We start from the raw sequence: 24,613 nt of genomic DNA, 5'->3' as shown, positions 1-24,613 counted from the left end.
GTGTGTGCGTGCGCGCACGCGTTTTCTCAACAAGTTTGGTCCCCCGTTTGTTTTTGTTTTGTTGGGGTTTTTTTGCTTAACAAGTTCAGTCCCTCAATCAATTTTTTCCTGCCATGTTCGGTATTTTTTGTGAAAGTACCTGGAAACCCTAGTAGAAGGCATGGGGCTGTTGGGTCAGGAGCCTGGGAATCACTGGATCAGATGATATGGGACACTGAGCAGGCGCATAGGGAGCAATGTGTTGGAGGTGCAGGAGGCAATTGCCAAGCAGGGTCATCCCTACTAGTGCTGGTGCCCTATGCAACCCAACGATGGCACTAGCACCTCACCCTGAGTGGCTGCTTTGCATAGGGAGGCTGAAGCTGTGAGAAAAGGGGTTACCAACTCTCCTGGACCAGATGCCATTTACTGCAATTGCATCCAGTCTGGGAGATTTGGCAATACACACAGGAGCAGGGCTGGGAGGGAGGCGCAGGCCAGAACAGCAGTGGGCAGTTACACAGCCAGCAGGAGAGAAGTGGCACTTTTAATGGGAAAGAGCTGCTTCTCTCCAACTCCCCCCTGCTCTGTGTCCTCCATCCCCGAGAGTGCCACTTGGTGAGTGGGCACTGAGCCCTGTGGGAGATGGGACATGGGGCTGCCGGTGCCCCTTGAGGAGCAGTTAGAGGGCTGCCAGAGCCTCAGGACTGAATCTGTGGGGCAGGGACTGCTGGAGCCCATAGGATCATAGGCCCATTTGGTGTCCTAAATTTTGGGGTGCTCTGTGCAGCTGCATATTTTGCATTTAGATAGGGAGGCCCCTGCGGCCAAGGGGACATTGGGCCAGGTGAAGGGAGCCAGGTGTTGGGATGAGGTCAGGGGTTACAGGCAGGCAATGCAAGGATGTTGGGAAGGGGGCGAATATAGGCTGAGTGACAAGATGGAGGAGTCATTCACCCCATAGCATGGGCCACGGGGACGGGTCCAGAGGGAAGAGCTTGAGCAGCGGGAGGCGCCTCTCTTGGCGCCCATACCGATGTGGAGAGATGTTGGACTCTCACGCTACGACCAATCAGAGGAGCACTGTCCTCGCGCCGACCGTTGGTCGCGAGCTCGACCGTTAGACACGCTCACCCATCTCTCGCTCTCGCTCTCGCTCGCGCGCGCCGGTTATGCGCAGTTCTGCGCTTGCGCAACATGTCCTCTTTTTTTTCCCCCATATGCTTTTGGCTTTGCGCCTGCGTACAGCATCCCTCACGGTCCCCCTTCCCCTTCCCTCTCCGTCCGCGGGCTCCACGCAGGCGCAGTGCGTGCTTACCGACCGTTCTCTTTTCCCCCTTCGCCCCCTCCCCCTGGTGGGTTCCCCCCTCCCGCGGATTTGTGAGGAGTCGGTGGGGTCCCGCTTGTCGCCGCCATGGGGGTGAGTGAGGCCCGGGTCAGGGTCCCCTAGCCCTGGCGGAGGGTCCAGGCCGGAGAGGGAGAGCAGAGGCCTAGGGTCAGGCGGGGTGATCCATGAGGGGCTGGGAGGAAGGAAAGGTGCAGGTGGTTCTGGGGGGAGCATCCCTGCAGGGGTCGTGAGAGGGTCTGGCGCTGGGGGTCCATGGAGGGTGCGAGGGAAGCCCATGAAGTGTCACTGAGGAGTAGTTGCGGGTCCAGCGGTGGGAGAATTGGAGGGGGAGCACACACGAGGGAGTGTCCATAGGGGCGACTTGGGAGGGACATGCGGGGTCTGTGTGGTGGGAGCTGGGGGGGGGGGGTTGAACGGATAATTGAGGGTTCCAGCGAAGGAGTCCAAGGGTATGACTGGGTGGAGTGGGGGACTGTGAGGGGATAAGTTGGGTGTCAGGACAGGGGAACTGGGATGGGTAAGGGGAAGAGAGGAGCAGGAGGGGGCCAACATAGATGTCATGGAGCAGGAGACTTAGGGAGAGTGTGAGGCACATGGGTGAGAGACCTGAGGTAGGAGCTGGGGATGGCCCAGGGAGGAGATTTGGGGAGGGGGAGCATCAGTTGTGTGTGTTTTGAGGGGGGGGGGAAGTGGAGAGTTGAGTCTGAAGAGCTAGAGGACAGAGATGAGAGAATAGTGAAAATGCAAGCTGGGCAGTCCCATGCAAATGGGGAGACTTTGGGGGGAGTTGTGGGGACAGGGGGAAGGCCTCAGTGGGATAAGGGAGAAGTTGTGGTTAAATGGTGAAAAGGTGTGAAGAGGCTTATGGAAAGGAGGGATGATGATCTACATCTCCCTTGATGATGAGAAAAGGTCATGAAGGTGGGGGGGGGGCATGGACTGTGCATTTACCTTTCTGCAGAGGGAGGATGGCATAAATGGGTCTTAGGGTTGTAATTTTTCCCTTCAGTTCATAATCGTATTCAAGCCCTGCTCCCAAACACTTGCCCCACTCCAAAGAAAGAGGTGGCAGTAGAATGTGTTTGTGAGCGTGCACACATGGCTGGACTGCACATATTATGAAATACAAGCTAAAGAAAATCTGTCAGTACATGTGAGAGAGATCCTGGCCACACTGCACTAATGTCAATTCTCTCAATGGATGGTATGATGTCTAATAGTTAAGTGTTTGTGCTGGATGCGTGGACTCTTGGGTACTAGCTCTTGGAGGAGAGTGGTGTCTAATTGGGATCCACTCTAATCTCTTGCTGCTCTAGGGTGGGAGCTGGGTCTAGTGGTAGACTAGGAGGGAAACCAGGAACTGGTTACTCGCTGAGTGACCTTGAATCATTGCTTCCCCTATGCGTGCCTTAGTTTCCCCATCTATGTAATGGGGAAAATGCCTGTTTCATTGCAGTGAAGAATTGGAAAGTTCTTTGAATGCTACTGTGGAAATGGGTTAAAGAAATGCAAACCATATGAGACACAACTCTCTTCAGACCTGCTACTAAAGATGTATCTGCACTCATATTATGCTACTTTAACTGTACCAGTATATTAACTCAGTACAGTTCTCCAATTTTGATGTAGTTAGACCAATAGAAACTTGTTTATATGGCAAAGAGTGTTGCCATATGGAAATGGAACTAAGCTATACTGGTGTAAGGCACCTTTGTTGTGATATAATTGTGTCCACACTGCACATGTACCTGTAAAACAAAATCACAACCGTAATGGAGAGGGCTACACTGGTACAAAAACTAAGTTTAAAAATATTAATGCAAGTGGGAAGATATATTTTAGAGCAAGCTAAAAAGATAAGTTTATTAATGGATTTCTATGCTTTAAGAATACTCTTTCTTTGTCAAGTTGCTCTTACACATTCTGCCACAAAAGTGGCAACAGACTTTTGTGTTTGACTCAGATTCAGGGGTAAAGTTTTAGAGCAATCTCTCTATTTAAAACCAATAAAGTATTTTTTTCTGCTTGCTGTCCACTTCAGAGATGCAGTATTGAATGGGAATAAGACTGGCTCAGGTAACCTAGCTCCAAGAGCAAACTCTCAGAAATGATAGATACACTCCTGAACTGAAATGTTTTGATTTTTCTCTCCCTGGGACTCAATCACATGTATAGTGAAAATTGTAGGGAAGAGGCTATATCGATATCTATGGAAGAATGAAAACTTTTGTGGGTATCGATTCTATGAGGGGAGGAGTTTTTTTTGGTGTATAACCAAGGAATCTGTTCAGCATTTTAAATTTTAATTCTTTCCCTGCGTCTAGTTGTACTTTGGGTACCAGGGTCTATTTAAAAATATGTACATCCCCCAACTCTCTTCAATTTAAATCTCTGAAAATAAACTTTATGAAGCCCACTGGAGTCTTTATTTTCATTGGCCTTTATTTCTTATAGTGGTGTGGATGTCTTAAAAATAGACTGAGTTATTTAATTTGAATAAGAGGCTTTTGCATCTGAGCTACGTTCACTAATTCTTCATGTGTTCTAGAGACTAGAGGATGGCATGGAGTCAAGGCTGCTGAGTTGTATTCCTAGCTCTTGGGAAGGGAAGCATGGTCTATGAGTTAAATCAGGGTGCTTGGTTTCTATTCCTAGCTTTGGTAGGAGTGTAGGGCGTAATGTGTTGGGAAGTAGAGTTGGGACTTAAGACTCAGTTCTAGCCCTGGGTTTGGGAAGAGAAAAGAAGAAATACTTTAAAAATGCTGGACAGTTTGTTTTTCTTTTGGCCACATTTTTGTAGTAGGGTAGTGTTTCTTCCTTCCTCCCCTCTCCAAGTAAATCACTCTTCTATGTGGTAAATGGTTTCTGAGGTGAAAAGGTATTAAGTCTTTATTTTAAAATTGTGTTCAAGATGTATGTTTGGATCTGACTATAGATACCTTATCAGAATGCCATTAAACTTTAACAGCAGGGCTGATTGTTGAAGCAGCTTTGGGAAAGTTGCAGGTTTTAAGACTCATAGGTAATTCTGAGAGAAACAAGCTAAGTTAACTTCAGCCCCCTCCCCATACTCCAAACCCTATCTTGTCAATTTAGATCACTGCAGCATTAGCAGGATTTTCAATAATAGTGCATCATCCATGTGGATGTTCCTTTCTCCAAAGTATTAGAATTTGAGGTAACACTTCCCAGATCCCTGATTTCTAGGTGACATGAGCCAAGTAAGCGTGCTGTGTTGCTTCCTTATTTAGCTAGCTTAAAGTTCAAGTACTGCATAGATGCCTTGTGTGTTTTGCTTGGTGCTTTCTGGAAGCATCAGCTAAGTGGAGGATATTGATGTGTGACCTTAATCTGGCCCATCAACAGACAGTACTCTAGCTGGCCCAAACCATCAATGTAACATTGAAGCTAGATTTTGCTATACAAAGCTTGCCCATGGTCTTTCTGAATCTGTGGTAGATCATAATGGAATTGCATCCTTCCATGGTTGAGCTGTTTACTCAACAATTGGTGCCAGGTGTTTTTTTGGTACCAGCCTCCTTTTCTTTAGTGTCAGACAGGTGTTTATTTTTCCTGTGGTTTGTCCCAATAAACATTTGTGTCTGGCCAAAGGGAAATCTCTTTCTTGCACTCCACTGTCTGGATGGCAGATGAGATTGGAAATTAGTCTTTTACTTCTAGGTCAACAGTTCCCATCTGGCCTGCAGTCAGGAACAACTGAGTCATTCCCATCTGATGGTCTTTTGGTGGACCCCGTGGAATGATTTGTTGATCTCATCCTTGGTCCCCAGTGAGAAAATGTTCACATTACAGAAAGAACCTCTAGCACTGGTGCTTGGCTTCCTTGTTGAGAGGCTGAAGATTAACTAAGCCATTTCCCTCTTTGTCTAGTATCATGATGGCTGGAAACCACGTGGAAAGCTTGCCTACTGCTATCCATGTTCTTGGAACAGGAAGAAAGAAGATAGACTATGCCAACCTGCACTTTAAGGAGATTAAAAATCACCTTTCTGCATTAGAATAAAGATGGTCTCCAAATCAGAGTGGAGAATGCAAGCTACAGTACACTTCACCGTAACTTAAGTACTAAAATAAGGGATAGTTAAGGGTGAACTTACCATTTGCCATAATGATCTATTAAACTACTGGCAATCTTGCCCTGACTGGCCCCAGTCAGAATGGATCAAATGAAATAAGTGCTGAAGTTTGCTAATCAGGACATGAGTCTGCTGTGAGCCCATGCTTTCAGTTCACTGGGAGGAGTTTTGAATCAATCATGGGTGAAAGGAAGTTCATTCCACTGAGTCTATTTTAGTGTCCTCAAGGAAAGTATCCATATCTGCTTTCCCTGGTGTCAGGCAGCATAAAATTGTGCATGCAAGGGATTTGGGTTTTCCCGTTGACAGGGATTTGGGTTAGGCAATTTCAGGAATACAACTTTTAGTGTTGTCTGTGAAAACGAGGTGTATGAGAGGTTCTGCTGTCATGTGTTTATGTAGCTTACTGCCTGGCAGCTTTCCTGCCTCATTTCTCCTTGGTTCATGTGCAGACTGAACATGTTTGCCAGGCACGTGTCAGGAGAAATGGTGTCCTGATTTGAACTTGGGCGGTTTATTATTTTATGTGAGCATTAAGGTTAAGCATAGTATTGGCTCACACCCACCAGTATTTAGTAGCTTGCAGACCCTGCTAAACTTTACAGCACTGCAGAAAACAAATGCCTTATGGCAGAATTTCCAAGCATGATTGCAGCAGAGTGAGTAGGGGACCAGGGTAAAATTACTATTGTGATCCCTAAGTGATGGTGATCTGAGTTAGATTCCCAGTATTGATTTCCCCAAACCACCAGTGCTATGGGGGACAAGTTCACATGTTTCATAAAGCAATTTCTTCATCTGGATGATCAGCTCCAAAGCAAATGCTGGCCAGGATGCAGGGCTGCGTGTGCAGCAATTCTGAGGCTGTGAAGCAACCATAAATCCAACAGATTGTACAGCAACAGCTGTGCTAACTGCATAGCTCATCTTCCGCCAGATGTCATTGTTTGCCTTTCTCCTCTTGTTCTGAAAATCTTTACAGCAAATATGCTTCTGTAGAGGTGTGTTGCAGGGCTTACCTTTTTCCCACTATGTTTTCATCTTATCCCAATATAATGCTTTCCTCGAAAGTACCCAGAGTGCCTGCATGTGCTTCATAAATATTAAAAGATAGTCGTTTTTTATTTTAAAAAGGAAAACTTTAAACAGCATATGAAGGAAGTCTAAACTGTGTACATTATAATAAACAAGTAATTTCTTCTGCTTTGGGGAAATAGTAAAATTATTTGATAAATTCCTAAAATTAAGCTGGTTGTTTCTCACAGATCTAAACCTTAGATTATGGTTTTTCATGCCTGTGGGTCTCTGCTAGTGAAAAGGATGTCTGCTCAACCATTTGTGGGCAGTATTTTAAAATAAAACTAATATAAAATATTTGCATTGATAGTTCAACAAAAAAAGCCCCAACAGCCTACCTTAGTATAAAACAGTTTTCATTGGAAGCAGCTATAAAATGGCTTTTTAAAGTACCAAGTCTGAATTTCTGTGGTCTGTGTTGCAGTAACAAGAACTGTATTGCTGAACAATATCTGATCTGTTTCAGTCATAAAACTTGGCATGATGTAGGAATGGGGAGACAGCAGCCACTGGCTTCTTTCTGCAGCATTGCGTGCAGTTGTCCTCTAATGCCCCATGGAGACTACAGATCTCCAAGTGCAATAATGTGTCTTGATCAATGCAAATGATTCTTGGACCATTGCATATTGAGATATGTAGTCTTTTGGGCCAGATTGGCAGATTAATTTTATGCCCATTAATGCCCTTGAGTTCCAGACAAGGTGAGGGTTGTCCTACTGTAACCCTGAGTCATTCTGTTTCAGAGAAAGTCAAGTAAAGCCAAGGAGAAGAAACAGAAGCGACTGGAGGAACGGGCTGCCATGGATGCTGTATGTGCTAAGGTAGAAGCAGCCAATAAAGTAAGTATCTCCTCTGCCCTCCCACCCCTCCATAAGTATTTACTTCACCACACTATAATTTGAGAACTAGCTGGCCTTGAGATTTGTAATTGGGGTACATTAAGACTGGTACTTGAGACCCAATCTTCCCTAGTGGGTTTGGGCCAGGGTGGATCGATTTAAATCAAGGAGATTTAAATAACTGATTTAAATCATCAACAAAAATTGATTTAAATCAAGTTTCACACTGATACTACTTCACCTCCCTTCTCCATGCTCCATGGGAGCTGCAAGCCATGCAGCCTCCCCCGTTCTCGGACCTGTCCCAGCGAGGCCTGGCGTGGCCTGAGTTGTGTGGCTCCCGGGGCATTTGGCTTCCCCCCTCCCCGGTGTTCTGGGGAGGGGCCTGTGTGGCTGCCCTCCTTTGTCCCTTTCCCCCGCCCCCTTCACAGGCCAGAGGTTAACTCCTCCCCCACATGCTGCCGGCCCCTGAACATCGGTCCAGCAGTTGCCATGTGAGTGGGCAGCTGCCGGAATTTAAATTGAACCGTGCAGCTCCTCTGCTGTCCGGGGCAGGGAAGGAGAGATGTGGAGGGGCTGGAGAGGGGGGACATGCGGGGGCTAGGAGGGTTCGGGGGGTGGGAGGGAAAGAGTGTGTGGGAGCGGTAGGGGGAGGGAGCGTCTGGGAGCCGTGGGGGGGCGTCTCGGGGACTGGGGGGGGGCATGCACAGGAATCATATGACCTCTCGGAGGTTCGGGGGGGGTGGCATATGGGAGCCATTAGGTGGTGGGGGCTGGGAACTGTTTGACCTCTCGGGAGAGTAGGGGGGTGGGGCATGAGAGTAGGGGGGTGGGGCATGTGGAAGCCACACAGCCTTGCAGGAGCTCAAGTTGGGGAAGGGAGCATGCAGGGGCCACAAGGGCTTCAGTGGAGGGAGGTGAGAAAGGGGGGTGTCCAGGAGCCATGGGGGGGGGAGCTGCACAGCCTTGTGGGGGATGCAGGAGCAGCAGGGGCTTGGGTGGGGAGAAGTGGGGGGTAGGATCCGTGCTACCTCGCTGGAGCGGGGATGTACGGGAACCGCAGAGCCTTGTGTGGGGAGGGGGCGCACAGGACATGTGAGGTGTCACTGGTGGTCCAGGGAGAGGGGGCACACAGGAGCCATGTAGCCTTGCCCCTGGTCAGCAGGGGGCTGGAGCTGCAGGCCCTCCCCCCTCACAGCCAGAGGGAGAATGCTATGCACCATGCCCCCTCCTTGCCAGAGAGAGAGGGCTGGATGCTGTGGCCCCTTCCCCCTCCCTGTCCCTGCCAGAGGGCCAGCCGCAGTCTTGGCCCAGCACAGCCCCCCGGTGGCTGGAGGGGAGAGAGCCGGGCCAGCTTTGGTCCTGCCCAACCTCTGGATGGAGGTGAGAGAGCTGGGACAGGCCAGGGGTGCTACACTTCAACCTGGTCTTCTTCGGTGGCTGAGAGGGAGCCAGGGTGGCCTACCCCCAAAGAGGGAGGTTGGTGAGCATAACGAGCAGAGGGCACCACCCTCTAGTATTTCTTAAACAAAGGAGCAAATCTGATCACTAAAACATGTTAATTTACAACTACAGCACTTTACAACATCTAAGAGGGTACACTTTGTATAATTTTTTTAGATAACTTCGGGTTTCATTAATTTGGAAATAGTACATAATAATCATTACCTGTGTAAAGCTGCAGTTGTAGCAGCAGTACATTAGGAATCATCTAAATCACACTGGCTTTTAAGCACGCTCTCTGCAAGCACTGGCTCCTAGGGAACCGCCCGCAGCCCATGTAAATGTTTACCTGAATAAATGCATTTTAACTACCGCTAAATATTAAATCTAGATGTATGAGAAAGTTTGTCTTCCTGTTCAAGAACTCCTCCTAAACAGTAAGAGCTAGGACCACCAGATTTGGTATACAGCTTTCTCTTATCATAACTTAAAGCAAGATAAGGGCTTGGTTGTACCAGGAAAATAGGATGTGCATGGAATGAAGTTGCTTCTCATAAAACAATACAGAAAAGAGAGAGAATCGCCAGGCAGGTGAAAGGAGCTGGCTGGGGGCATGTTCCCACTCCCAGCCCTATCCAGGACTCCCCCAGACTTGAGTTTCCACACCACCCCCCCATGCTCCCTTTAGAGAGGGCAGTGGGGTTGAAGCTCCTCTTCCAGCCCCCAGTTCATATGGGAACATTGCTGTCTGTTCATCTGCATCAAGGAATGAGGCAAGGGTGCCATTTAGAGGGTATTGGGGGGGCAGTTTGAGCCATGGATTTCATACTTGAGGTCTGCTTAAAGCTGCGTGCCCGGGCTCCAGAGGCAGTTCTTAAATGTAACAGAGTTTGTTTGAGCTGCTTGCAGCCTCATTCAAGTAATTGTAGGATCCTTAGATCATAATGAAAACATTGTCAGGTACTTAAAAGATGGGGGGGGGGGGAAGAGTAGCAATTAGTGTTGTGCTGTTGGGATTTGAATTTGGACCAGTACTGTTAAATGTATAAATGTTCTTGAAAAAACGGTAAATAATGAGGTGGCAAAATTTGCAGGTACTAGAGATGTTAGTTATAATGTAATTGAATAGTCATGTAATTGCATGAAATCTTATTGGTTATACAACTATTTAATAGTCCCCGGGGTGGGGCCAGCAGTCAGTGCGCTCCTGGCCCCACTCCCTGGGATCTCCTTGCCACCCCACGCAGCTGTCTCTGTATCCGAGGCAGCACCGCAGGGTAGCAGGTGAGAGCCGATCCATGCGAGGGGAGTCAGTTTAAAAACCGGCTCCTCGCGCAGACTGGCTGTCCATAGGAGGCAGCAAGAGGGGGCAGGTGGGTCCACGAGAGCCAATATGCATGGGGAGCTGGCCAGTGGTCGTGGGGAGCCTTCTTAAAGCCATCTCCTCATAGGCACCGGCTCCCGCTCCCCACAGCAAGGGGGAGGGGGAGTGTGTGTAGTGTGTGTAGTCAATAGGATTAAACCAGTTTTGTCAGTTAATTGTTTACTTGACTATATTCTAACATCCCTAAAAATTACTCAAAATAATTAAGCTGACAGCAAAGAGTTACAAAGGGATCTCACAATACTGGGTGACTGGGAAACACAAGGGCAGATGGAATTCAGTGTTGATAAATGCAAAGTAATGCACGTGGAAAAATATAATCCCAACTATACATACAACAATGACGGGGTCTAAATTAGCTATTATTCAAGAAAGAGATCTTGGAATCATTGCAGATAGTTCCCTAAAAACATCATCTCAATGTGCAGTGGCAGACTAAAAAAATAACAAAATATTGGGAATCATTAGGAAAGGAATAGATAATAAGACAGAAAATATTATATTGCCTCTCTTAAAACATCATGGTATGCCTACAGCTTGAATACTGTGTGTAGATTTGGTCACCCCATCTTAAAAAATGATATATTGGATTTGGAAAAGGTATAGAAAAGGCAACAGAAATGATTAGGGGTAAGGAATAGGGATGTTAACATGTAGACGACTAAATAATTAACTGACAAGCCTGGGCTTATCAATTACAGCTTCTCTCTGTACGAACGAGTTACGAACGAGTTACGGACCAAACACTTAGCCGTAACTCGATCCGTTTGTAACTCGGACCCCATTGAGTTACACACGACCGCTCTGTTGGGAGCTTTGGTCGTAAGTGTGAACGGTCATAACTCGACCATTTGCCAGTCGGGGAGCGGCTGTACTCCTGTCGACGACTCACATTTCGCCCCCCCTTGCTGCCTCTGTATCAGAGGCAGCAAGGACAGGGGAGGCAGGAGTCGGTGCCCAAGGAGAGGCAGCTTTAAGCTGACTCCCCACGAGCACTGGATCTGCCTCTTCTCCCCACCCCCATGCTGCTGCCTCTGATAGAGAGGCAGCGGCACAGAAGGTGAAGTAGGAAAGCAGGAGCCAATACACATGGAGAGCCTGCTTTCAAGCCAGCTCTCCGTGCATGCTGGCTCTGGGGACCCACCTGCCCCACTGTTTACTGCCTCCTACAGAGGCAGCTGATGGAACAGGCAGAAGCTGGTGCAGCCTGTGCCACCCCTTATCCCCGGCGCTGCTGCCTCTATGAAAGTGCCCTTCCCTCCCCCCCCCCCCAGATCACTGGATCCCGTGGCGCCACCCCTCATACTCCAGATCCCTTTATCCAAGACCAGAGCCTGAACCCAACCCTCTTCCTCAGCCTGATGAAAGTCAATGAGGATGGGCAAGAGAAGGAGGATGGAGTGAGCAGGGACGGGGCCTCGTATAAGGGGAAGGAAGGAGGCGGGGCAAGGGTATTTATATTTGTGGTAGATCTTGGATTGCACTTAAATTAAAAAAATGATCTTGTGCTTAAAAGGGTTGGAGACCACTGATTTAAACGAAGCATGTATGTTTTCATTTTATTGTCCAAAAAACAAAAATTGAGTTAAGGACCTGATCAACACTGGATAAATCTTCTAGTGTAATATAAAATAAGAAAGTGAAACTTGGTGGCAACTGGCAACTCTAGATTTCTCTTACTGCAGCTTTCTGTATTCCCTAATACATGGGAATATTAAATATCGGTTAATTGAATAGTCAGTTAACTTCATTAATTCTTACTGGTTACTTGACTATTCTATAATCTCCAGCTCCTTCCCACTTCCAAGGAGCCCCCTGCCACTCTGTGCTGTGGCCTCTGTATCAGAGGCAGCAGCTTGGGATGCCAGGCAGGAGCTGGTCTGCGAGGAGAGCCACTTTAAAAAATAGCTTCCCTCACAGACCGGCTGCCAGTCTCTGCAGTAGCCCCTGTTGGGGGTGGGAGGTCTGAGCTTCCAGACCCAGTGCGAGCCGAGCTGCCTGCCCACCTGGCTCTTAATACACTTTAAATGTAGAGCTGCAGTGGGGTAGGTCCTGGATCCAGTGCAAGCCTGGACAGAGCCAGGCTGCGGGCCAGCCTGCTATAATATTTACTGGCAGAATGGGAGGGGGAAATGCATGTAGTCTATAGCATTACACTATACATTTTTTCACTGGATCCAGTCTGTGAAGACAGCAGGGAGCCCTAGGCAGGCTCCCCAGCAGCCCTGTGCACAGGGCAGAATCACAGCTGCAGGGCTCCCTTTCTATTTTAAAACTGGAAAAGAGGGGGGGGGGGGGGGTTAGGAACTGTCCCACCTCCAGCACATTCCCATTGGCCGGTTTCTGGCAGAAACCAGCCAATGGGAGCTGCTTGTTAGAATAACAAGCAGCTAAGAAGAATCACGCTGCCTCTCCTGGGGTCAGTTATTCATGAAGCACATGGCCAGGCAGGCTCGCTTGCTGGCTGGGAAACATTTTAAGCTCTGCAGGAAGGCAGGCTAGTTTGGCAGCTGGCAAGTAAATCTCTTGGCCACAGCCAGCTTCTGGCACCCCAGCCCTTTCCTTCCCCAAATCTCTGCCCCCCCCACACTCAACATACCCAAACCCTCTGTCCCCCTCTTACACCCATACCCCCTCCCAGATCTGGTACCTCAATCTCCTGCCCCATATCACAATCCCCTTCTACCCTAGGTCACATCCCAAACCCCTGCACTCCAGTCCCTGGCTCTAGGTCACAACCGTCTGCTTCATCCCAACTCCCTCCCAGACTCCAGTCTCCCTCCTGTACCCCAGTCCCTTACCCCAAGCTCCCTTCTGCACCCAACCTCCATCCCAGACCCTGCATCTCCTCCATTAATATCATGGAAGAGTGCAGCCCTCAACCACTTTCCAAAATCTTGGAGTGATTTCCCCCCGACCCTCCCATCAAAAATTATTGCCCACCTCTGAACTAGTAGTTAGACTGGACAGAAAAAAGCTATTAATTAATTTTGAGGCTCTAAGTGTATGTTTAGCAAATTTGTGATGAGATTCAATTGAAGCTGTTTTTAAATGAGAAATTTAATATTTTATTGAGGATTTAAAAAAAATTAAAAATATTTTTAAATTTAAAAATCACATTTTTATTTTAAAAAATAATCAATTTCAGGGTGGATTTGATTTAAATCACTGGTCAGGAAGATTAGATGTAATCATGGTTTTCTTCATAAAAGTGCATTCTTGTTAATTGTTATAACCTTAGTACATATTCTTCACGACTCAAAGATGGATGTAGGTTTTGTTTTTAGAAGGTACACACTATATATTTTTAGACAGTGATTTATTTTGAAAACTTTTCATGGCTATATCAGAAAATGAATGATTGATTATTTCGTTTTCCAAAGGCAATTGAAGAAGATATTTATGAAGTCATTGGGAGGTGAACTATCTGCAATTCAACAGGTTAATTATTAGTATTTGGAGAATTTTCTGTATTAGGAGGAGAACGTCATCAGACAGACATTGTTTTATTTAACAAAAAATAATTTTTTTTGGGGGGGGGTCATTCCAAGAATTTGGTAAGTCATCAAAGGCCACACTCTTCCATGGAATTATGGGTGCAGGAGGGTGTGCAGGGTCTGGGAAGGGATTATGACTGGGGTGCAAGAGGAGATGCAAGGATCTGGGTTGTGACCAGAGGTAGGGAATTGGCATGCAGTGTGTTGGAGGATGTTGTAACCTGGAGGAGGTGTAGTAGGAGGGGATGCAGGATCTGGGAGGAGGTAGGAATGTAGGAGAGGAGCAAAGAGTTGGAGGGAGGGAGCGGCTGGGGTGCCAAAGACAGGCTGTGGTCAGGAGACACTTACCTGGCTGGCTCCCGACCATCAGCCCAGCAGGTTCCTCAGCCAGGGTCCCTGCCTTCCATGCCCCTGCACTGGCTGTGGGGGTAATGTGAATTCTGTGAGCCTGTAGAGAGAGGGGTACTTTGTGTGCTGCCCGTCTTGCAAACAGACAGCTCCTATTGGCCAGAAACCGGCCATTAGGAGCTGTGAGATTGTGCAAGGGGTAGGGGCAGCTCTCAAAGCCTCTGCTCTTCTCTTGGGTTCACAGCATATAGAGAGTTTCTCTGAGCAGCATGCGGGGGCGGAGCCAGCAGGGAGCCTGGCTGAGACTTCTGTGGGCCAGATCTAGTGGCCACATTGGTGACGTAACGGGAAGAAGGGGGTGCCCCGTCTATGTCCCCCTGTCCCCTCTATCCAGAGAAGGGCTGGAACAGCCCTCTTCTGCTTTGGGCCCTGCTTCTCCCTCTGTCTTCCTTTGGGCCCTGCTTCTCCCTCTGCCATGCTCCACCTGGGGGACTGACTGGCTGTGACAGAGGTCTACACTGCACTGAGGCTGTGACAGAGGTCTACACTGCACCCCTCCTGTACTCACTGATGGCAACAGGAAAGGTGTGGGCTGGAGTCACCTGGCCTGTGCCTTCTCCACTGCAGGTGGGTGCCCCACTGGACCCCCTGCGTGTCTGTGCTATGGCCCTACCCCTACATTTACCAGCAGTGGTGGGGAGGCTCAATCTGTCCTACCCCTCCCCTGGAGCAACGTGGCTGGCTAGCAGTGCCACTTGGACTGACCCGCCTGGCCTGTGCCTTCTGCACCACCAGCGAGTGTGGGAGGATGGGACACTCCTGCTGCCAATGCTGGCCCCCTGGGTGCTAGCCCCCCCTGCCAGGTTCTGGCCGGCCCCTTCCCCTCTTGGGAGGTGCATGTGGCCCTGCATGCACTCCCTACGTATTGCCTGTGGTGGGCTAGATCTGGCCCACTGGCCATATTTTGCCCACCCCAGTCTAATGGTTATGGTGTTAACTAATCTCCTTAACCCCTGGTTCAATTCCCTCCTGTGTCCCAGGTTCCCCTGAGACTTTGCGTTAGTCTTTGCTAGGCCTGGCTTTTATGACCTGTAAAATTTAGGTAACCCTGCTCTGCCCGATGGGTATTGTGACAATAAATACATTACAGATTGTGAGATACACAGATAATATGGTAACGGGTGCTATACAAGTTCCACTGTAGTGTAGAATCTTCCTATATCAACAAAAAGGGATTTTCCCCTCAGTGTAATTAATTCACCTCTCCAAGAGGCAGTATCTAGTTTGATGGAAGAATTATTCCATCGATTTGGCCATTTCTACAGCCTGGGCAAGGTTGACCTAACTATGTCACACAAGTCATAAAAGTTTTCTCAGCCCTGACAGATGCAGTTAGGTTGATCTAATTTTTACATGTAGTTCAGACCTTAAATGAAGAATATAGGAAAATAGTGGTTTTCTTGTTTATGCTTGGTTTTGGCTATGGAATGGAATGGTAGGGGTCCAACGTCTAGTAAAGCTGTGTATGGAATCAAGCAGTTAATCCATCATGATGAATGTATTCAAAGACAATAAAGAATCTAATGTGCAAGAGGAGCAGTGGTCATGTATTCTGCAAGCAAAGATGGGCAAGATGTGCCATATGCTACTTGCTGACTGCTTGACCTGTGCCTGTACTGTGGTGCCCTCAGTTTTCAGAAATGCTTTCCAACTTGACTTTTAAACTAAGCTAACAGTCTAGAAAACGAGCTGCTCCCTATAAATTCAGCCCACAAGCTACCATTTTAACTGCAGAATAAGCTACTGTTCTGCTCCTTCCTATGGCACTGACCCTTCAGTCATTTATTTCTGATGGCTGTGCATGAAAAAAATCCAAATAATCTGTGCAAAGTACTAGCTCCTTCTGACTTTCTGCAGCTTACTCTACTGCCCTGATGCCCCCCAGCTTCATCCTATCACAGAGCTCCTCTTGTAGCTCTAATGTGACTGCTTGTGAAATAAGTCAGGATTGAGGAATTATGGCCTGTTGGAGGGTTGATGTGGAGTGCACAATAACACTTCTCAGGTTCTGGCTGAAGTTCAGCTGTTGTGATTGAACATAGGGACGTTAAGAAGCATGTAATTTGTAAATCGTGTAGTTGACAAAAATGTTGTCCACTACACAATTAATTAGTAAGGGTTAGCATTGCAAGCACTCAGTCCCAATTCTTACCCCCTGTGGCTCTGCATTAGAAGCACTCTAACAGCCGGTGTACAGGCAGACTGGCTCAGTCCTAGCTCGAGTCAAGTCCCGGCAGCTACCCCTGCTGTGGCTCTGCATTAGAAGCACTCTGCAGTGGGGGTTGATGCTGGGCACGAGCCAGGACTTAACCAGTCTGCCTGTGCACCGGCTCTTAAAGTGTTTCTAATGTAGAGCTGCAGTAGGGGTTGCTGCCAGGATCCAGACTGAGCCAGCCTGTTTGCCAGACCGCTACAAAATTTACTTGAAAAGCTGTGGGAGATGGAGGATTGCATGTAGCCAATAGCGTTAACCAATAAGCACCTGCTTATCAGTTAATTGTTTAATCGACTACACTATTACATTGCTAGTTGAACATAGATCTGTTGAAAGAACAAAGCTCCTCTCTTGTTTTTTCTAAACAGCTATAATCTCCTTTCCTCTTCCCCTTTCAAGAAATCAGTGCCTCATGTAGACAAGAGGGCTAGCAATCCTTCAGAGCATTTCAGGAAACATGGTAAAACAGAGTCTTAAAGCTATGAAAGGAGGAGACTCATAAGCAGAGGCAGACACCCAGTATTCACCCAGCATCATTCTGTAGCTTGACTGCTTCACATGCATTAACATTTCAATTTCTATGGTGTGATTTCTCTTTTTTTTTCCCCCTGTAGCTTGGAGACCCCTTAGAAGCCTTCCCAGTGTTCAAGAAATACGACAGGAATGGGTGAGCTCCTTACATACTCCTTCACAACAGCATGGTCCAGTGGCTAAGGCAATGCACTGGAACCAACTGAACTTTAATCCCAGATTTGCCACTGTCCTGTTTTCTGACCTCAGGAAAGTCCCTTCTATGCTATGTACCTCATGTTTCTCTTCCCCACGCTTTACCTGTTTATACTGCACGCTCTTCAGGGCAGAGGCTCTCTTACCATGGGCCTGTGCTGCACCTGGCACAACAAGGCTCTCCCATCCTAGATCCAGTTGTATGAATGTGCACTTTAGATCCTACCATAATATAGCTACTAAAAATAAAGTTTTTTGAGCAACTTTGAGGTAGTGAGGGGAAGATAAAGCCACTGTTGATGCTAGAACAGGTTGTGAAGGAAAATATAACACAAAGTATTTGCCTTGTCTGCTAATGCCCATCATTTTCTGTGAAAGATGAGGTTACAGCATAGAGAGAGATAATTTGGTTTCAGTTGTGGGAAGAAGTAGATTCAACTAGGCAGTGGATATGTTGGGACTTTAATTACTAGTGGTATGTTAGTCCTGTAAGGCCCCAAATGAAGGATGGGGTCAGCAAGGACCCCGTGAGACGATACAATCTGTATCTTAAAGAGCTTCCAATCTGAATAACCAAAGGAAGGATTATTCTTCCCACATTATGACGGGAGGAACTGAGGCCCAGAAAAGTTCAGTGACTTGGCCAACGTCTCACAGGAAGTCTGCCATAGAACTGGCAATTGACCTTCGGTCTCCTGAATTCCAGCATGAGGCCAGCCTCTGTCTGCCTGGCTCTTTTTTGTCATCTTCATGCCCATAATGGTAGGCTGAATTCCTGGTGCTAGGATAGTACAGTGTCTGGGTGTTTTTAGATACATAAATTCAACAGAAACGCTTGTGTGTAAAGCTGAGGTCAGGATACAAATGCCCTCTTCATCATCTGTGGCTGGGTAGGCTTTCCTGTACAGTTAGTGTGACCCACTGGTGAGTGTGTTTTACAGATCCTTTTGTATGCCTAATCTGCACAGAGGGGTGTCTGCTATAGCCCTAGCTAGGAAGCTTTTGGTTTTGAGCTCAAGTTGTAATAGCTAATGCTTTGAACTCTGGAGATCCCTGGTTCAGTCTGACCAGCCAGCCATCTTAAAAAAAAGCTGAAATTGCTTGAGTATGTTGGTGCTTGCCTGGTGCTAAATGCTGCTTTCCCATCTCTCTCTCCACAGTTTAAACGTTTCCATCGAGTGTAAAAGAGTGTCGGGCATGAACCAGGCTACAGTTGACTGGGCTTTCGAACTAACCAAAACAAATATGCAAACTCTGTAAGTCCCAAGACAAAATGGGGACCCTGTTCTTGGGGCAAGCTGGTGCTGAAAAGATTTCTGAGGGCTCTCTGGCAGCCACAGATACTGAAGTAAAACCTCCCCAACTTCAAGGCTACCAATGAGAACTGAACACCAGCCCTTGGGGATATAGTGAAGAAGTCCTGTCCCCTTCCACAATGCACACATCCTGGCAGATGCTTTCCTAGGCTATTGTAAAATAGCTTCAGTTCCCACTGGCTGTGCTTGTTGTGTTGTTCTGATCAACCTTGCATGGGCGCAGATGTCCTTCCTTTCATTCGAGACTGAATTCTGACTGGACTAGATGACCAATCATAGTCCCTTTGGATGCATCTACACAGCACCCTTACCTCGAAATAAACTACGCAATTTGTGCTATGCAAGTAGTGTAGCTTATTTTGAGGTAATTTCAAAATAAATCACTAATCCGAAACATCCCTTAACTCTCATGCGATGAGGTTTACAGGGACATCAGAATAGCGAGCCCATTATATTTTTAACAGTATTATCTCAGGAGGAAAGGCAACAAGGGAGATTAGAACTGGGAATGAGCATGATTAACCAGCAAAATAACATAGTGATATTGTGGATTCTCTATCACTTGGATTTTTCAGATTAAGATCACATGTCTCTTACTAAAAATTATACATTCTTAACTTTGCTGTGTGTGGGAATCTGTGGGTGAGATTCTCTACCCTTTGTTGTGCAGGAGGTCTGGCTATGGGTATATCTAGATGAACAAGGCAAACAAAGGTGTAAATCTATAGCACGCCAGTATGCTGCAGTGCACTAAAAGTTCCCTAGTGTGCTTTGAATAATGCAGTTTGAAACAGAAGTAGATCAAAATGCACTAGGAAACTTTTTAGTGTGCAGTAACAGAGTCTGCACAGATATGTAGGGTGTGACCTGCTGGAGTGCTGTATATTTGCACCCCAAATTATCTTGCAGTAAGCATTTGTCTAGAAGTGCCCTAGATGATCATAATGGTTCCTCTGGCCTTGAAACCTATGTACCTTCTCATCTGGGTTTCTGTAGCTGGAAGGGAACATCAAGAGAGATTTTGAGAACAGTGTACGCAAGCAGCAAGGGGATGAGAGTGCTGAAACCCATCATGCTTTCTACAGAAGGAGCATTGAATGCTATTGTTCCTCTTCTCCCTGTCTGCAGGTACGAGCAGAGTGAATGGGGCTGGAAAGACCGTGAGAAGCGGGAGGAGATGACAGACGACAGAGCTTGGTATCTGATCGCTTGGGAAGATAGCTCTGTCCCTGTAGCATTCTCACACTTCCGCTTTGACGTGGAGTGTGGGGATGAAGTCCTGTACTGGTATGTGTCCCAGCACCTGCTCTCTTTGTTTTAGGAACAAGCATTGCCTTCTGCTCATCTCCTTTAAACAGAGAGAGAGAGAGAGAGAGAGTAGGGAAGTGATTTGACACAGCATGATCTCTTGTCAAGAACAACCTAGAGAGGGAGCAGGGAGAAGAGGGCATGTCAGTGCCAAAGCCAGAAGTAGACTTCTCTATCTATCTGATTTCCAGTGCAGCCCCATCAGCTAGATCAGTGGTTCCCAACTTTTTTTATACCACGGACTGGCAAATTCATTAAAAAATCATTGGCGGACCAGCACGGAAATATTTGTATATTCATTATGGTAATTAATTAATGTTTATATTTGCATATTCGTTACGGTAATTTTAGCCCATGGTATATCAGGCAAATCAAACAAAGGGGGACATGATGGTTAACAAGAATTTGAAAAACTGCTGCACACACACATTTAAAAAAAACAAAATAGTTGCTGATACTTGTTAAAGGGTATTCTCCAGTCCAAACCTTTTGCCTCAATTGCACCAGAATTAGAGAGGCAGTATTTACAAGTCTGACAGTGCTGACACGTTCATATTTTCCTATGCACTTAATAATACATCATCATAATGTGTGTACCTGCTGACTGGGAGCAGCTGGAGGCCAGAGGAGGCTCTTGCCGAGTGGGGAGGGATGAGAATGCAGTTGTAGGAGCAGCCACCCTGCGTGTGGCACTTGGCCCTGCCGGCCAGGGCAGCCACTCTGCACAGTTTATCTTCCCCCTGTGTTCCCCAGCCAGAGTAAGGAATGCAGAAAATTGTGCACTTTTCCCTTGCTCCCTGATAAAGGGGAACAGGAAGCAATGTCCCCATACGAATCTAGGGGGTGGGAGGCTCGGGTGTGGGGAAGTCCTAGACAGAGAGGAGCTTACCTTCAGCCAGCCCTTGCACCTGCCCGGTGATTCTGTCTCTCTTCTTTATTTTTTTTATGTGAAGTAATCCCATTTTCCTTGCACAACCAAACCCTTGCCTTGCTTTAAGTTATGATAAGAAGAAGTTGTATTTTGAATTTGGTGGTCCCAGCTCTTACAGTTTAAGAGGAGATTTTGAACAGAGAGACAAACACAGACAGACACTCAAATATATAAGAGATGTAAAAACCTAAACATTCCCTCTGTCATACTGTTTAAACATACCATTGAGAGATTCTGTCTGTTCAAGAATTCCTAAACAGTAAAAGTTAGGACCACCAAATTCGGTATACAGCTTCCTCTTATCATAACTTAAAACAAGATAAGGGTTTAGTTGTGCCAGGAAAATGGGATGTGCCTGGAGTGGGATTGCTTCTCATAAAGCCATACAGAAAAAAGACAGAATCACCAAGTAGGTGAAATGGGCTGGCTGGGGGTGCCCACCTGCCCCCCCATCCCCAGTTCAGGACGGCTGCAGCCCCGAGTCTCCCCCAGGTGCCCTTTAGGGAGGGTGGAGGGGGGCTGAGGCTTCCCTTTCCCCCAGTTCATATGGGAACATTGTTGGCTGTTCACTCCCTGATGAAAGGGAGGGGAAAGTGCAGAGCTTGCTGCATTCCCCACTCTAGCTAGGGACCACAAGGGGCAGACGAACTTGGACGTGGCACAGCTGGGCAACATGCATCCCTTCCACGGCTGTGCCCTTTGCTGCAGCCATGGAGAGGCACTTGTCATCTATCCCTAAGCTTCTGCAGTGAGTGAGGGTTGGAGTAGTCATCTCTCCCTGGGGCAATCTGCATATTGAACCCCTTCATCCCAGGCTCACCTCAGAATAGGGATGTCAATGGTTAACTTGTTAACAGGGGCCCAGCTGGCTGGAGCAGCCCACCACACCATGGGAAGGGGAGACACTCCAGCCCAACCAGAGCAGCCGCTGCCCACAGTGAGAGGATGCTCCAGCCCTGTCAGCCCCCTGCTGCCCTCATTTAAGTAGTTAATTGATTAAACAGGATTTTACATCCCTACCCCAGAACAATGATTTCACTATTGTGGCTCTTTTGGGTAATGTTGCTCACTTATTTAGCTCCTGAACCACTGAGGACAGAGTATTACTGTCTTAGACATAGAACTAAGAGTTGGGAAATCTGGCTTCTAATTTTGGCAATTTGCTGACCTTCCCCTCAGTGTGCCACAAACTACAAAATACGGCTGCTGCCTGATGTGGGCTGCAAGGCTGGTTTAACATTCAAGAGAGACTTCTGGCTCAGGTACTTGATGAGATGGAAATTAGGTGAAGTACAGAATTATAGAAAGGCTGGTCTCACCCCAACAGCGATGGGAGTGGGATGATGAGATCAGCTGGAATGAGTGCATAGCAAGCAATTGTGAATTGTATTGTAAATTAAATGGGGGATTTTTTCTGTGTTAGGAGGCAAGTTATGTTTTGCATCTGCTAATGTCTGCAGAACAAAGATGTGAAGAATTTGAGCAATACACGTATGTATGGGTATGCATAAACATTGCTAGTGTGATGCCTGCACATTTTCTGACCGCATATATAAGATCTTAAAACTTCATGTTACAAAGTATAATTTACTCCCCCCTCCCACTTTTTTCCCAGTTATGAAGTGCAGTTGGAAAGCAAAGTCAGAAGAAAAGGTCTTGGCAAGTTTCTCATACAGATTCTGCAACTCATGGCGAACAGGTGAGTTGCAGTTCTACATGGCATGTAAAGTCTAACTTGAAATAATTGTCACTTTCATAGCCTTCAGTTTAAAGTGTCTATTTGTCAAAAAGAAGATTAAGGGGAACATGTGGGGTACCAAAAGTTCCTTTAGCATTATGGAGAAAGGCAGAACAAGAACCAATCACGAGACCGGGACAGCTATAACCACCCCCCCTTGAGCACTGGCTCCCGCCTCTCTCTCCTGCACTGCTGTCTCTGTAGGAGGCAGCAAGCAGGGGGCAGGCGACTCCACAGGAGCTAGTACATGCGGAGAGCTGGCTTAAAAGCTGGCTCCTCATGCGTATCAGCTTCTGCCTGTCTCTCCCCATCCCCAACCCGCTCTGCTGCTTCTGATATAGAGGCAGCAATGCAGGGACAGGGGAGGCGGCTGCATGGAAGCCAGTATACACAGGGAGCGGGCTTGAAATCTGGCTTCTTGCATGTACCGGCTCCTGCCTGTCCCCCTTGTGCCTGCTGCCTTTCTATCAGAGGCTGCTGCTTCTGATACAGAGGCAGCAAAGGGAGGGATTGTGTGTAGTTGTTAGGATTAAGCGATGAGCCCAGGCTTATCAGTTAATTGTATAAACGACTACACGCTAACATCCCTAGCACTGGCTGGAGCATTTCAACCAGGTACCAGTTACATTCAGCCCAAAAATTCTTCCAGAAAGGCAGCTAGTCTTGAATCTGTTAAGAGATGGAGAATCTGCCACTTCCCTTGGTAACGTGTTCCAAAGTTAATCACCCTCACAATTAAAAAAAAAAAAGTGTGAAACCAAATATTAGGAAAAACGATTTAGTGAACAAATCATGTGTTGTCAGAGTGTGTTCGGCTGTATAAATAACATTTGTAGTCTGAGATCTGTGTCTTGCAAACACATAATGCCTTGGTTACATACACAAGTTCCCTGGCATTTAACTATACTAGTGTAATTAAAGTGATGTAACCCTCCTAGTGTGGGTTCAGTTACATTGGTTTAAAAGTGCTTATACCAGTACAGCTATTCCTATCTGAGCAAGGGAATGTTTAACACAACTTTATACTGCTATAACTGCACCTGTCCACATTAGGGATTGTACTGGTGTAATAATATATTGGTGAAAATCACTTCCCAACCTGTTATAATAAATAGCTGCCCAAGACAGAGTGCTCCCCTGTGATTATGCACTAGATTTTCCTGGTGTTGCTCGGGTCTTTCAGGGCAGGGGGCTGGTGGTGTGCAGGGTGCAGAAATTAGGGCAGGCTTTGGGGAGCTCAGGGCAAGTAGTGGAGGGCGCAGGAGTCAGGACAAGTGGTAGGAGTGCAGAAATCAGGGCAGGGGCTAGAAAGTCAGGGGGCTCACTAGGGCCGCCTGCAGTGGCAAGGACAGCTCCGCAGCTATGGCCTCATTGGCTCCTCCTGGAGGGAAGGGAGCTGCGGTGTCTGGCTCCTACCACCAGCTCCTCCAATGGGTGGGGTCAGGGCTGTGGTGCCTGTGCCCTGCCCTGGCTGCTGGCTTCTATCTACTCTTTGTTGCCTGCCCTTTGTTTCCTATCTTTTAACCAGTTATCAATCCATAAGAGGACCTTCCCTCTTATCCCATGACTGCTTATTTTGCTTACTTTGTCAAAGGCTTTCTGGAAATCTAAGTATGCTATGTCCACTGGAACCCTATTGTCTACACACCTGTTGACTCCCCTCAAAGAATTCTAGTAGATTGGTGAGGCATGATTTTCCTTTACAGAAACCATGTTGACTTTACCCCAACAATTTATGTTCATCTATGTATCTGATTGTTCACCCATTTAGCCCAGTATTGAAGTTAGACTTATCAGCACGTAATTGCCAAGACCATTTCTAAAGCTCTTTTAAAAAATTGGCATCATGTTAACTATCCTTCTGTCATTTGGTACAGAAGATGATTTAAAGGATAGGTTACAAATCGTAGTTAGTAGTTTTGCAGTTTCGCATTTGAATTCTTTCAGAACCCTTGGGTGAATGCCATCTGGTCCTGATGACTTATTACTGTTAAGTTTATCACTTTGTTCCAAAACCTCTAATGACACCTCAGTCTGGGTACGTCTACACTTGCCCCCTAGTTCGAACTAGGGAGGCAAATGAAGGCAACCAAAGTTGCTAATGAAGCACGGGATTTAAATATCCTGCGCTTTATTAGCATAGTCGCAGCCGGTCACCATTTTGGAAATTGACTAGCCTGATTTAACTTGCTGTGTATAGATGCGGTACTCCGAGAAAAAACCCTTAACTCGAATTAACTGGTTGGAGTACTGGTTAATTAAAGTGAAGGGCTTTTCTCGGAGTACCAGTTAATTCGAGTTAAGGGA

General features: G+C 47.0%; 1 protein-coding gene across 2 annotated transcripts in view; it reads left to right on the top strand.

The window, feature by feature from the left end:
- Positions 1-1,233: 1,233 nt before the first annotated feature.
- NAA40 (N-alpha-acetyltransferase 40, NatD catalytic subunit) overlaps positions 1,234-24,613 on the top strand; it is a 33,635-nt gene continuing 10,255 nt past the window's right edge. The window contains exons 1-6 of one of the 2 annotated variants that reach the window (XM_006125067.4): positions 1,234-1,399; positions 7,245-7,340; positions 16,902-16,954; positions 18,174-18,269; positions 19,458-19,616; positions 22,184-22,267. In XM_006125067.4, coding sequence (XP_006125129.1) covers positions 1,394-1,399; positions 7,245-7,340; positions 16,902-16,954; positions 18,174-18,269; positions 19,458-19,616; positions 22,184-22,267 — 494 coding nt within the window. In that variant the 5' untranslated portion in view covers positions 1,234-1,393. Of the gene's footprint in view, positions 1,400-7,244; positions 7,341-13,550; positions 13,609-16,901; positions 16,955-18,173; positions 18,270-19,457; positions 19,617-22,183; positions 22,268-24,613 lie in introns of those variants that run through there. The other variant, XM_025185662.2, reaches the window with a different exon arrangement.

The sequence above is a fragment of the Pelodiscus sinensis genome, chromosome 11 (genome assembly GCF_049634645.1).
Source record: "Pelodiscus sinensis isolate JC-2024 chromosome 11, ASM4963464v1, whole genome shotgun sequence".
Taxonomy (NCBI): Eukaryota; Metazoa; Chordata; order Testudines; family Trionychidae; genus Pelodiscus; species Pelodiscus sinensis.
The sequence above is the reverse complement of the archived record's forward strand: the minus strand, read 5'-3'. Positions and strand labels throughout refer to the sequence as shown.